A 13,696-nucleotide genomic window follows, 5' to 3' on the forward strand; every position below is an offset into this window, starting at 1 on the left:
GCAAGGAGGTACGCTGCTTCGTCAGTGGGACTGTTTTTGAGAACAGCACTGGCAAGGGAAACGCAGCAGGAAGAGAACCCTCCCCAGTCCTTAAAGTTATCCCCCCACACATGTACATCCCTAATGTACATGGCTTCCCTGATTTTCCGTTTCCTCACGTCTGCCTCCACAGCCAAGGTGAATATCTTTGTATTCACTACTCTGCTCTTCCTGTTATGTGGGGCTGGGAATTTTATTTCCTCCCTCTGAGTATGAGAAACTGGGGGTTTGTAATGGGATTGACACTGTAGCAGGATTGCTATCAGTCTTTTTGCTGAATCATGACAGTGAATTGTATTTAAGAGCATGATTCAGCCACTTTTGTATAGCACTGAAGCTAATGTTTTACATCAAAACGTCTGCTATCTTGAACACATGTTTTATTTATGCATTAAAGAGGTCTTGAAAAAAGCTGGTGAAGTGTGGGAAATATGTATTTTATCATTATATCATCTTATTATTTTTTAAATAAAGGTTGTTCTTTTTCACCTGGAGCTCACCTGCAACTCCTAATTGATGAGTGGCATAATAAGGTAACCTGCTACTTCCATCTGCTAACCATAGAGTCAGTGTAGCAGAGTTGGATTCTGCATGGTGGAAGGCAAAGCCTTGCTCTGCAGCAGCAGTTATAAATCTGCTTTGAAGAATAGGAACATGTAGCCAGACTGCGATGTGGCCTTCTGCTCTCCATTGCTTGATAGAATCTAGAAGGGAGGAAAACAGCAGATATATTAATGCAAAGGTTCTCAAACTTGGGTCCTTAGATATGTTGGACTACATCTCCCATCATCCCCAGCCACAATGCCCATTGTGACTGTGGATGATGGGAGCTGTGGTCCAACATGATTGGGGACTTGGAGAAACCCTGTACTAATGTATATCTTAAAAGTTTCAAAACTGTGATAGTCAGTCCTTCCTTCTGCAGCTTTTATTCTGAAGTACAGCATTGTTGAACAAGCAGCAAAAGACTAGATAAACACAGTTATAAAGGGGAATTACTATATACACACACAAGCCCTTTCAACACTCTTGTAATCTGCTGCTTAGTTACATATCATTCTATCGATGTATACAACAACTACAAGATGACTTACTCCTTTTATACATCTTTGAGATCAATTTTGGGAATCATTTAGTTTGGAATAATTTAACAACATGTCAGGCAGTCATAACTGCAGGTTCAGGTGTAAAAAACGTGAGGGAGCATCATGGAAATAAAGTTAACCACACAGCTAGTTTAAGCCTGCATGAGAAGATTCGGGAAAGTGCATTCTGTACATGCTCAGAGGCACTGTTGCCTTTGTTCCGTCCTACAGTGCGCGGGCTGTGTGCGTGCGTGCGTTTGCACGAGCCTGCCCGCCAGCGCCACTCGCCTTTCCTCCCTTCCTCTGCCTCCCTTCAGCAAAATGCACTTGCCCCGTAGCCAGCCCTGGAAGGTAGCTGCGTCCAGGCTCTCGGGAGAACGCAGCTGAGCCAAGTGCAGGCTGAGCCCCCCGAATTTATCCAGCCGCGGCTGCAATCCGGCTTCAGCTAACTTGGAAACGGCAAAGTCCCCTCGGAAACGGCCAGCCACACAACGCCGAAGCTGAGAAGGTCGCAGTCGCCAACCACACCGTAACCACACAGCCCCAGTCATAACAGCTGGGGGGGGGGGCGACATAGAGAGCGCATTGTAGAGCGGTACCCGCCTCAACTTCCGGTAAACTTTAAAAGCCTCCGTGATGGGCCATGGTGCCGCTCTAGGCCACAGCACCTCTATGGTGAAGCTCTTCTATCGGGAAACTCGTTCAATTTTAGACCGGAAACGACACCGAGGGATTTCATTTTCTTGGGGATCGTGGAGAAAAGAGGTGTCGAGCAGTCTCAAAGCTATTCACTAAACTTTTGGCATCACATTGAACTCATCTGTCACTCTAATCGCGAACGTCAGAGTAACATTCATAGAATATCCCTCCTTAGAGACAGAAAAAAGCGGCACACAGGCTAAACCTCTTGTAAAATTTGTTACATGACTTGGAGGCAGAGACGTCTGAGAGAGCCGCTGCCATTCAGTGTAGACAATACTGAACTAGATAGAACAAAGGTCTGCAGCTTTCTATGTTCCCAGGAAACATAGTTTTCACTCTCCATCCACTCGCTGTTTTAATTAAGCAACTTTTAATCAATTCTGGACTACAAACCCCAACATGCATCGCTCCCAAGCCCATTGAGTCGCTGAGCAGAAGATTGATTTGCGCTGGTATACTGCCCCCTGGAGCTTAGCGGTGTGCACTGCCATTGTGATTACACTTAGGTTGCAAAGCGAGCAAGCGAGGGAAAAGTTGTTTGCACGGGTGCCGCTTTTCTTGTTCCAGAAAAGCCACACCTGGGCGGGGGCTTTGCAGACCTGTGTACCTGCTGGCTCCCTTTCAAAGCAGATGCAGTGCTCCCATTCTGCAGGCGCCTTCTCGCATGTCGATCACCTCTCTCTCAATAGTTTTGTTATTACTGCAGCTGGGCGGCAGGGTATAGGTCTGAGCATGCCTGGGAATGGAAAAAAAAGTGACATCCTTGCTTAGCTTCCACTCCCGCGTTGTTGTTTTTCCTTGTAATAGTTTCAAAGCACTGCGAAGAATGGGAGTTTCTAGCTCTGTCCAATTTACTTGGCTTGCTACATATTACCACCACCTCCATCCCGCATATGGCGCATTCTCTGTAGCCTGCAAACGGAGCCGGAAGTTATGACCATGTGGACCTCCTTTTTTCTTTTAACACCTCTTTGGGCAGCTCTAGCCTCTGTGCTTTGAGGAGGAAACTGCTTGCTGGGGTCAGACACGTGGGTGTGCCAGTAGTTCCACCGGCGCCTCTTTAGATGTCACGATGTCCTCCGGTAGAAGGAAAAGTAAGGGGCGGCCTCCCCCAGAGAACGTGTCCCCGCTTGCTTTGCGGGACGTATCTCAGCCGGATGCTTTCGCTGTGCTGAGTTTAGTTGCTGCAGAATTCCTGGACAAAGGTAGGACACATTACTGGCAGAGATGCTTCAGCTCTCTGGGACTTGCATCAGAGGAAGGAAGCCCTCTTCTCTTAACGTGGACGCATATGCAATCCATGTTAGCAAGCTCCACGCTCACACGAGCAGTTTCCTGCCTGCCTCGTTCTATGAATATTCCCCCCCCCCACTACACTTTTATCTCGCTTTTCTTCCAACAAACTTAGTGCTGTGCCTATGGTCTCTTTCGCCATACTTGTGTATAACAATACTGTGAAGTAAGTTAGGTTGAAGAAGATAGACTTAAGGACGCAGATCTGCTTCCCAATCTAAGTCCACAGCATATACGGAACTGCCTTCTAACGAATCGGACCACTGGTCTGTCTAGGTCTGTGTTGTCCTCGCTGACTGGCAGCTGCTCTTTCAAGGCCTCCCTGGAGATGCCAGGTGTTGCATGCAAAGTGGTCTACTTCTGTGTAATGGGCCCATCTGCTTAGTACATCACTCTGACCACTGCACTGCAAACTTGTGTTTTGTGTGATCATCTGTACCTCTGTTTTAATAGAAATTAGAGCTGTTACTTCAGTTTCGTTAACTTGTACACAAAGGGCTGCTGCGTAAAGTGCTTCTGTGTTGTGGTTAATATGAAACCCAAGCGTAAATCATAATGGGCCAGTTCGAAAAGGAGAAGAGAGCTGGTCTTTTGGTAGCAAGCATGACTTGTCCTCTTAGCTAAGCAGGGTCCACCCTGGTTGCATATGAATGGGAGGCTAGAAGTATGAGCACTGTACGATATTCCCCTCAGGGGATGGAGATGGGTTCTCCAAGATAGGCCTAAGAGAGATTCCTGCCTGCAACCTTGGAGAAGCTGCTGCCAGTCTGTGAAGACAATACTGAGCTAGATGGACCAGTGGTCTGACTGAGTATATGGCAGTTTCCTATGTTCCTAAACATCACACTGAACCTTGGATAAAGTTGAGCTCTGTGTGACAACCAGTGCTTTGGGATATTCTCCGTAGGGGATGTGTTTGTTCTGGGAAAAACATCTATTACATGCTTGTAAGCAGAAGGTTCCTAGATCCCTCCCTGGTGTCTCTAAGATAGGGGTGATAGAGACTCTTGCCTGCAATGTTGGAGAAGCCGCTGCTAGTTTGGGTAGACAATACTGAGTTAGATGGACCAGTGGTCTGACTCAGGATAAAGAAGCTTCCTATCCCTACGCAAGGCATCAACTTATTTAGATTAAAATAATCTAAATGTCTGAATCGCCCAATTTCTGCTTATTCTAACATGAGGTCTGTATCCAGAGACTGCAGTGAATTTCAGATCTCAGGTTCTCTAAAAGAAGTAGGTTAGAATAAGGCAAGATTAACAGGTCAGACAAAATGACCAATCTCCACTTATGTTAACATAAATAGGAAACTGATGCTTGGGTGCACTGGGGGAAGTGTGCCACCTTGGATATAGCTAGCGCCATGTTCCTGGGTTTCAGGAGCATGGAGCCTGGCCTTATCCAAGGTTATGTCTAATGTCATAACATCATGACATTAATGATCCAGCGTGGTATAGTGGTTAGAGTGCTGGACTAGGATCGGGGAGACCTGAGTTCAAATCCCCATTCAGCCATGATACTTGCTGGGTGACTCTGGACCAGTTACTTCTCTCTCAGCCTAACCTACTTCACAGGGTTGTTGTGAAAAGAAACCGCTCCGGGCTGCTTGGAGGAAGGGCGGGATATAAAATGTTAAAAAATCAAATAAATAAATAAAATAAAATAATGTCCAAATCAGCACAATATGTGAGAATCTTACATATGTGTGCTACAAACTCCAATGCTAGTGTTATTATTATTATTATTATTACATTATTATTATTATTATTACATTTATATCCCGCTCTTCCTCCAAAGAGCCCAGAGCGGTGTACTACATACTTGAGTTTCTCTTTCACAACACAGTGTGATCCTTTCCAGATAATCCCATCCATCCCGCATGATTTCTGTGTTCGTTTGTTACCAGGGTGGCATGAATGTGATGGAACCAGGTGGGAGCAGCTGCAGTGTTCCCTCTAACGGGGATGGTGTAGTGGTTAGAGTGCTGGACTAGGACTGGGGAGACCCGAGTTCAAATCCCCATTCAGCCATGAAACTAGCTGGGTGACTCTGGGCCAGTCACTTCTCTCTCAGCCTAACCTACTTCACAGGGTTGTTGTGAAAGAGAAACTCAAGTATGTAGTACACCGCTCTGGGCTCCTTGGAGGAAGAGCGGGATATAAATGTAATAATAACAACAACCCTGAGCAGCAGGCATGCAACTTCCATGACCTAATAATTGTATCTGTGTCTTGCTGTGTCTTAATTTGCTACAGTTGATTGCAGTGACCAAGAATGTTAAGGTAAAATGTGCTGTCAAGTCGATTTTGACTTCTGGCACCCACAGAGCCCTGTGGTTTTCTTTGGTAGAATACAGGAGGGGTTTACCATTGCCATCTCCCATGCAGTATGAGATGGTGCCTGTACTTGGCTTCTAATATTATAGCAGGCACTTGGATTTTTGTAACATGTTAAGTAGTGCATTCTGTTGCTTAGGGTGACCTTTTTCTTCAAAAATTGAGATGTTATTTCTAAAAAATGCCCTGGCTTGTGCACGTTTATGCATGGTTTAAAAATGTCATAACACGCAAGAAAAACATTTGCTTTCTCTTTAATCTTAGCAGATGACAAAGTCCCTAAAGCATACCGAAGATCTCTTGTGCAGCTGTCACTCAACAGTATGAAATTGGCGAATATATGCATAGGACGACCAGTGTTACTTACCAGTAAACAAGGAAAACAAGAGGTGGTGATGATTATTTTTTTCATTACTCTAGGGAGGGAAAAGCTGTATACTTGCTAAATCAGGTGATTCAAATGTGATGTTTCTGATATGGTACAGACCTTTTGTGCGACTTCTAGCCTAGGCTTCTCCCTGATATATGAGGTTTATGAGTAGAGAGGCTTTTTGACATGGGGATGCTTCTATAGATGACCACATGAGTTTTGAGGATTGATTCACTTGTTTAAAAGCATCTCCCTCATCAGATTCCTCTCTGCTTGTTAAGCTTATGTGTGAGACATATAAGGGCCTTCTGGGTCGCCTCTTGAGTATGGGGATCGGAGGTACTGCATTGCAGTGGTTCCGGTCCTTTCTTGGGGGGAGGGTCCAGAAGGTGGTGCTGGGGGACTACTGCTTGGCTCCGTGGCCATTGGCCTGTGGGATCCCTCAGTGTTCAGTTTTGTCCCCCATGCTGTCCAACATCTACATGGAATTGCTGGAAGAGGTCAACTGGGGACTTGTATTGAGTTGTCAGCAATATGCAGATGACACTCAGCACTATCTTTCCTTACTACCTGATCTTAGAGAGGCAGTGGATGTCCTAAGCTGGGGGCTGGAGGCAGTGATGGGTTGGTTGTGGACTAATAAACTGAGATTGAATCTGGGCAAGACAGAGGTGCTGTTGGTCAATAGGAGAGCCAGTCGGGATGAGGGGGTTCTACCGGTTCTGGATGGGGTTGCATTCCCCTTGAAAGAGCAAGCACACAGCTTGGGGGTATTGCTGGATCTGGCTATGTTTTTGGATGCTCAGGTGGAGGCGGTGGCCGGGGTGCCTTTGCATGGCTTCGGCTAGTGCGCCAGCTGCGTCCCTTTCTCGAGAAGGCAGATCTGGCCACAGTTACCCATGCCTTAGTCACATCACGGCTTGATTACTGTAACACTCTCTACGTGGGGCTGCCCTTGAAGAATATCCGGAAACTGCATCTAGTGCAAAATGTGGCAGCTAGGGTTTTATCTGGAGCTGCCCGGTGGGAGCACATCACACCCATTTTGAAAGAGTTGCACTGGCTGACAGTTCATTTCCGGGTCCAATTCAAGGTGTTGGTTTTGACCTTTAAAGCCCTTAACGTTTGGGCCCGGGGTACCTGAGGGACCATCTGCTCCCAAGGGTTGCTGCCCGCTTGACGAGGTCATCTGAGGGGGCTCTGCTCCGGGTGTCGACAATGAGGGAGGCTCGGTTGTCGTGCACGCGGGACAGGGCCTTCTCTGTTGCTGCCCCCAGACTCTGGAATGCTCTCCCGGTGGCCATTCGTTCCTCGGTCTCCATCACAGCTTTTAGAAAGCATGTCAAATCGTGGCTTTTTACCCAGGCTTTTATTTGATTGTCTCTGCTGCTGCTCTTTGTACTCTGTATTGCTTTTATGCTTTTGTTTTAAATTTTTAATCAGATTTGTTTTATATTTTTAGCTTAATATTTTAATTGTGTCTTTTTTACAATCTTGTTTTTAAATTTTGCTTTAACCTGCCTTGGGATTGTTTTAATGAAAGGCGGTATATAAATTTAACAATCAATCAATCAATCAATAAAATATAAGTCCTGTGAAAGGCTTGTATCTTGGTCAAAAACAGTATCACTGTTCCCTCTAAGGCTTGTGCACGTGCGCGCACTCACAAGTTTTTGGATGTCCACTCAGTTCAGCTTAGATCCCGCTCCAGTTGAATCACAAAGGCCCCACATTGAATGCACGTGCGCACACGCTGCCTTGATACTGCTGCCCAGAACAAAACTCATTCCACACAGAGATGAAAAAAATTAGAGGGACCACTGAACAATACTTCCATCCTTTTATCAGATCCCACTTTCCTCCAGTTCTTTGCCTCTGTCTAACTCTGTTTCTTCCATCTATCCATCTCGTCATTACCTCTCTGTGTCATTGGTGTGGCCACCATAGGGAACATAGGAAGCTGCCTTATACCAAACCAGACCATTGGTCCATCTAGTTCAGTATTGTCTACACTTACTGGCGAGGTTTCAGGTGGGAATCTTTCTCATCCCTACCTGGAGATGCCAGGGATTGAACCTGGTACCTTCTGCATGCAAAGGAGATGCTCTAGCTATGGCCTTGCCACACCCTTTCTGCCCTGTCAGAGTAATAGAGCATTGGAGATAGATGGCTATCTAGACTGATAGTTGGCTCAAGTGATTGCTGTTTCATCTAGAACGGCACAGCCTCTAAAGAGAGTGCTATACTAGAGCAAATAAAGGCCGTGTCTCCAACGCTGTATTTCTTTTTAGATTATGAAGAGCGATAACAGTGCATTCAGGGAGGTGAGAGGATAAGAGGGAAGGAAAGTGTGAGGAATCCTACAACTTGCCCAAGCTAGTTCTAGGAATGTCCTGCACTGCCTGTATCCTCACTTTCTCCACTGTGTCCGCAATGGAATGTTCACATCACTATCATGTCTCAAGCTGTTCTTTGCCCAAAAGAGATGAAATATTGCGGTGCCACTCCTAGACCCTTTCAGCTACCTAAAGATGGTGACTTGTGCGCAATTGTACTCAAAAGTGGCTAGTACGCTTTCCCCCGACTTAGGAGGATCGTAGTGCAACCTAAAGTAGAGTCCTGGAATGTACGCCATCTACCTTTGCCAGTCCCTATATTCCTCTTATTAGAACAGGATTGCCTGAAAATGGTGCTTGCTATGTGTGTTCAGATCTTCCGATGAGAATGGGAAGTGAATGGAATATGGAAGAATCCTCTGCTAATATTGGCTGACAGTAAATTTGACCCTCCTATGTGTGTGCTTGTGGGAGGAGAGCTGGTCTTGTGGTAGCAAGCGAGAATTGTCCTCTTTGCTAAGCAGCGTTTGCCCTGGTTTGTATTCAAATGGGAGACTACATGTGTGAGCACCGCAAGGTATTTCCTTTAGGGGATTGGGCCACTCTGGGAAGGCCACTTGATGCAGAAGGTTCCAAGTTCCCTCCCTGCCATCTCCAAGATGGGGCTGGGGGAGACTCTTGCCTGCAATCCTGGAGAAACCGCTGTCAGTCTGTGTAGACAGTACTGAACTAGATGGACCAGTGGCCTGACTCTGTAAAAGGCAGCTTCCTATGTTCCTAAGCTTTATAAATGCCTCTGAGCTTTGATGCAGCAATTGGGACTCATCTCAAGCTTGAGCAATGATGTCTCCCTCCCTGCTAGAAAGGGGGATTTAAGATTTTGTTCATTCCTGACTGTATGTGTGTAAATTTTTACTAGGTTGGTACTGCCTGGCCCGTTGCAGGCTTTCCTGCTGGAAAAATTGGCTTAAGTGGAATTACACAGAAAAATCTGAAAGTGGTACCCGGTGATGCAGTTACTGTCCAGCCTGTGACTGGTCCTCTAGTGCAGGCAGAAGAAGTAGGTGTAAAGTTGAGGTATGTTGGAAAAAATGGCATGTTTGCACAACCTCCCCATGATGAAGATTCAGACCTAATGTGAGCAGGGACTGTATCCTGTGACTTGTAAACTCTGTGATGACACAGAAAGGAGATCTTCAATTTCTCTGTGCTGACGTGACCGAATTACAGTATTTACTGGTCTCATCAAATTTAAGCCTATGATATAAATTGTAGAATGACCATCAGTCTGGCAGCAGGGAACGGATAACTGAAATTATTTATTTAGATATTTCTACCCCACTTTTGCTCTCAAGAAGACCATGATGTGGCTTACAATGATAAGATAAAACAAGATATAAAGAAATGATAAAACTATAAAATACACAACAGCAGTTTAATAAAGTTTTAAGACTATCAGACTGTAGAACTAAAAGCCTTTTTTCAAAGTGTTAACCTGGTACCTAGAAACAGCCAGAAGGGGAGCCAGATGGATTTCTCTAGGCAGGGAATTCCACGGATCGGGGGCTGCCGTGAGAAGCTTTTCCTCTGCTACATGCCAAACGGATTTCTGTCAACAGGGCAGAGATTCGGGCCTCAGTAGCTGATCTCGGGGGCAGGATAGGTTCGTGTGGCCAGAGGAGGTCCATGAGTATGTGCAGTAGGTGTTAGGTATGGATGAAAACGTAAGTGTTGAAGAATAGTACAGGAGCAGGAGCCAGACAATAGTGTTTGAACGGTTGTACTGATTGTGATGTCTGGGAAGGAAGCAGTAGCAATATGTAAATTTTAGTTAGATATGAGCTACTGCATTCCTGGATAGCATGAACTTTATCCTAAACTTTCAAACCAGTGAAGTTGCTCTACACACACACACACACACACACACACACACACACAGAGTTTTTGTTCCTGAGTTTAGCGTGCCCTCTAATGATTGTGATTTTGTTTGTTCTATGCAAAACAATAAGATCGTTTAGATGGAGAGCTCACTGATTCAGTTCTCTTGCCACCTGGGGGCTGTGTTGGTTCCTCCTAATTTCAATGGCATACTTACCGTGCAATCCTATGTATGCTTTCTCAGAAATAAACTATGTTGAATTTTGTGAGACTGATCCCCAAGTAAGTTTGCATTGGATTGCAATGTTAAGGGAGTTGCAGAATTTAGAACTATCAGATTTTTTCAGTGTAGATCTCCTCATGATAATGCGGTCATTGTGGACAGCTCGTTGTATGGCAGCTGTGAAAAAGGTAAATTCCATGCTAGGGATCATTAGGAAGGGATTAAAAATACACATGCAAATATGCCCTTATACAAATTTATGGTGTGGCCAAATTTGGAGTACCGTGTACAGTTTTGGTCACCATATCTTGAGGGCATTGTAGAATTGGAAAAGGTTTAGTAGAAAGCAACCAAGATGGCCAGGGGCCTGGAGTACCTTCCTTATGAGGCAGTGCTACAGCATCTGGGGGTTTTTAGTTTGGAAAAGAGGTGACTATGGGGAGACATGGTAGAGGTATATAAAACTATGTATGGAGTAGGCAGAGTGAATAGAGATAAATTTTTCTCCCTCTCTCGCAACTCAAGAACCAGGGATCATCCCAGGAAACTGAAGGCCAGGAAATTTAGGACCAACAAAAGGAAGTACTTTTTCACACAGTGTGTAATTAGTCTATGGAATTCTCTGCCATGGGATGTGGTGATGGCCCCTAGCTTGGATGGCTTTAAAAGGGCTTAGACAAATTCACGGAGGACAGGTCTATCAATGGCTACTAATTTTGAGGGCTATAAGCCACTTCCAGCTTCAGAGGCAAGATGCCTCTAAATACCAGTTTCAGAGGAGCAACAGCAGGAGAGAGGGCATGCCCTCGCCTCTTGCCTGTGGCTTCTTGGAGGTATCTGGTGGGCCACTGTGGGAAACAGATGCTGGAGTAGTTAGGCCTTGGGCCTGATCCAGTAGGGCTATTCTTATGTTCTTAATTGCTGCATTTTGATAGGGCTGTTGTCCAAAAGCTGCACAACCAAGTGACTCTCTTCGTCTCCCCATACCGCCCCGCCCCACAGTGCTGCTTCCTGCCCTTCTCACATAGCATTAAATCTAGTTGCACAATCAGTAGCTCAGGAAGCTGCTATCTTGACACAGTCTGAGTTGGGACCAGTTTTTCTGTGTTCTGTAAAAGGTGAAGCTGTCGATTAGAATTCTCCATGTGTGTCTTAAAGCTGGTGAATATATATTCACCAGGAGAGCGGCTCTAGTATTTTACATCAGGCTGTGTGGTTATTTTTGAAATGAAAATAGAATCTCCCTGCTAGTATGAATTCCTTAAGGAATATTAATGTAGAGCTTTAACTTTTATACATTTCCAGGGGTAAAGATGCCTGTCTCAATGCTGAAGAGTTATCTGCCAGTCTCCTAAGGAATTTAGGTATGACTTGTAAAGGTTTAAATTTATGCTTTGAATCATTATTATAGCAAGGGTAAACTTTATAGTTGATGATTCACGAAGAGATGTGTGCGGGAAGTCCACCTTTGTGTATTTGTAATGAATGATAATATTACTATTGTTAAAATCAATAAAAATTGAATTTGGGGAAAAAAAGAAATTTAGGTATGACGTTCATTTGTTTGGTGTAGCAAACATGATATGTACTCTTAACAGATTCCTACCCCCGCCCCTTGAGTGGTGCACATTGTGCTAAAATTTAGAATGGCAATAGTTGCAGCACTTTGCCTTCTTTTCTTCTGTGCTCACCTAGCAAGGGACAGATTCCATAGGTAAGCATGGCATTTCAGAAGAAACTCACAATTTTTGACTGCCTTGATCACCAAGTCAAGATTGTGTTTGCCAGTCCCCCCCTGCCGTCAGCTGAGCAATAGTCAGCCAAGACACACACACACACACACACACACACACACACACACACACACACACACCCCTTCCCTGTTTCACTTTTGGAGCAGAAAAGGCAGATGAGGGATCTCCATTGGCTGCTCAGCCTGGGGGAGAGGGGAGGGCAGTAGACACAAAGCCTTGTTGGGCATTGCAGCCAGGAACTCCCCTCTCTTTTCTGCTCCAAAGTAGGAAAGGGTAATACAGTTGACAAAACAACCTCCAACCATCTTCCCATCTCCCAGGGTATTGGGAATACTGCTCAAGTGCCAGGACGATCCACACCCACCTCTCCAGCCCCAAAGCTGGGAGAGAAAACTGAAGCTTGTCAAACTTGACAGATGATGTTCTCACTGGGATGAGCAAAATCATGAACGCCTGGATTCTGGGGATTTTAAAATGTCTTGTGTTTCTTATTCTTTGTTGTAGATGAAAAGGTTGTTTTACCAGGCAACTTCTTGCAAATCACTTTCTATGGCAGATCCTGCAACCTGCTGGTAACAAAAGTGAAGGGGACAGATGGGGTTCTGCTAAAAATGCAAGATGGCTTAATCCTTAAGCAGGCACAGGAATTGTCACTGGAGGAAGAGCTGGATTTTGATTTAGACTTATCTGTGCAACTTGACAAACTGGTCATAGAAGAAGACAATCCAGAAGGAGCATTTACCAGCACCCCATCTAAGCAGATGGATCACAACGTCTCCATTAATACTTCCGAAGGTGCTGTGGTGTGTGATGAACTGGCTCAGCAAAGACTCCCTGACTCAACAGAGACTCCGTTATTCAGTGAAGTTGTCACAGCCTCCATTCCTCATTTTGAACCAACCAAATTAAAAGACAGTGAGAAATGCATTGGAGGTGAAGGATTGCTGCCAGCTGGGAATGCAGGAACTCAGCTGAACACTGATGTGTTTTATTTCATTGCCTCAAGAACTAGGATCAGTTTCATCGAAACCCGGACTAAAGTATCAGAAGAATGCAATCGTGAACCAAAGGTTACTTATGATTCAATAGGTGGACTCAGTAACCAGCTAAAAACCATAAGAGAAATGATTGAACTTCCTCTGAAGCAGCCTGACCTGTTTAGAAGTTATGGTAGGATGTCTGTGATATGGCACTTGGTTTAGCAGTGTGGATGCCAATGTAATTTTCTGTTTTTTTAAATAGACTAATGAATATATTTTAAAGGAAATATCTTTCTCATGCTCCAGCTTTCTCTTCAATTTTAAAAAATATTAGCAATCTATAATAATCTCATACATTCTGTGTGGTGCAATATTGTACACTAACAGGGACTGTTGGACATGAGGTACAGGTTATTAATCTCTTTTGTTTGGAATCATTCATCCCCTGTCCTAATTTTTTAAACTTTCATAAATCTGAGGGCAGTATGATTCAGACAAAGTTAAGTATGTACTTTGAAGTATTTATAATTTATAAATATACTAGTATTTATAATTTAAGTAATTTACAAAAAAATACATTTGGTTCTCTCACTGAAATTGGTGGGACTTTTCAGTGTTTCACTATGTCTGGATTGTGCTTGAAAGCTTGTAATACTTGAAATGTAGAGTTCTAACCTGAGTGGTTATTATGTTTGAGACA

At 44.6% G+C, this 13,696-nt stretch overlaps 2 protein-coding genes across 9 annotated transcripts in view; one reads left to right on the top strand and one right to left on the bottom strand.

Annotated features, from left to right (window-relative positions):
* Positions 1 to 1,738, bottom strand: part of NUDT6 (nudix hydrolase 6) — a 28,222-nt gene extending 26,484 nt beyond the window's left edge. The window contains exons 1-2 of the mRNA XM_053256593.1: positions 1,456 to 1,738; positions 540 to 743 (exon numbers count right to left, since the gene is read on the bottom strand). Of these exons, the coding sequence (XP_053112568.1) occupies positions 540 to 743; positions 1,456 to 1,699 (448 nt within the window). The 5' untranslated portion in view covers positions 1,700 to 1,738. The remainder of the gene's footprint in view (positions 1 to 539; positions 744 to 1,455) is intronic.
* Positions 1,739 to 1,895: 157 nt separating this feature from the next.
* The window catches only part of SPATA5 (spermatogenesis associated 5), a 266,668-nt gene continuing 254,867 nt past the window's right edge, over positions 1,896 to 13,696 (top strand). For 2 of the 8 annotated variants that reach the window (XR_008307816.1, XM_053252085.1), the window contains exons 1-5: positions 2,360 to 3,031; positions 5,720 to 5,844; positions 9,081 to 9,238; positions 11,568 to 11,626; positions 12,521 to 13,186. Coding sequence is in view for 7 of the 8 variants with exons in the window: in XM_053252085.1 (XP_053108060.1) it covers positions 2,899 to 3,031; positions 5,720 to 5,844; positions 9,081 to 9,238; positions 11,568 to 11,626; positions 12,521 to 13,186 (1,141 nt within the window). In the remaining variant the exon portion in view is untranslated. Of the gene's footprint in view, positions 2,123 to 2,154; positions 2,304 to 2,358; positions 3,032 to 5,719; positions 5,845 to 9,080; positions 9,239 to 11,567; positions 11,627 to 12,520; positions 13,187 to 13,696 lie in introns of those variants that run through there. The other 6 variants (XM_053252082.1, XM_053252084.1, XM_053252087.1 and 3 more) reach the window with 5 other exon arrangements.

The sequence above is a fragment of the Hemicordylus capensis genome, chromosome 5, assembly GCF_027244095.1.
Source record: "Hemicordylus capensis ecotype Gifberg chromosome 5, rHemCap1.1.pri, whole genome shotgun sequence".
NCBI classification, from domain to species: domain Eukaryota; kingdom Metazoa; phylum Chordata; class Lepidosauria; order Squamata; family Cordylidae; genus Hemicordylus; species Hemicordylus capensis.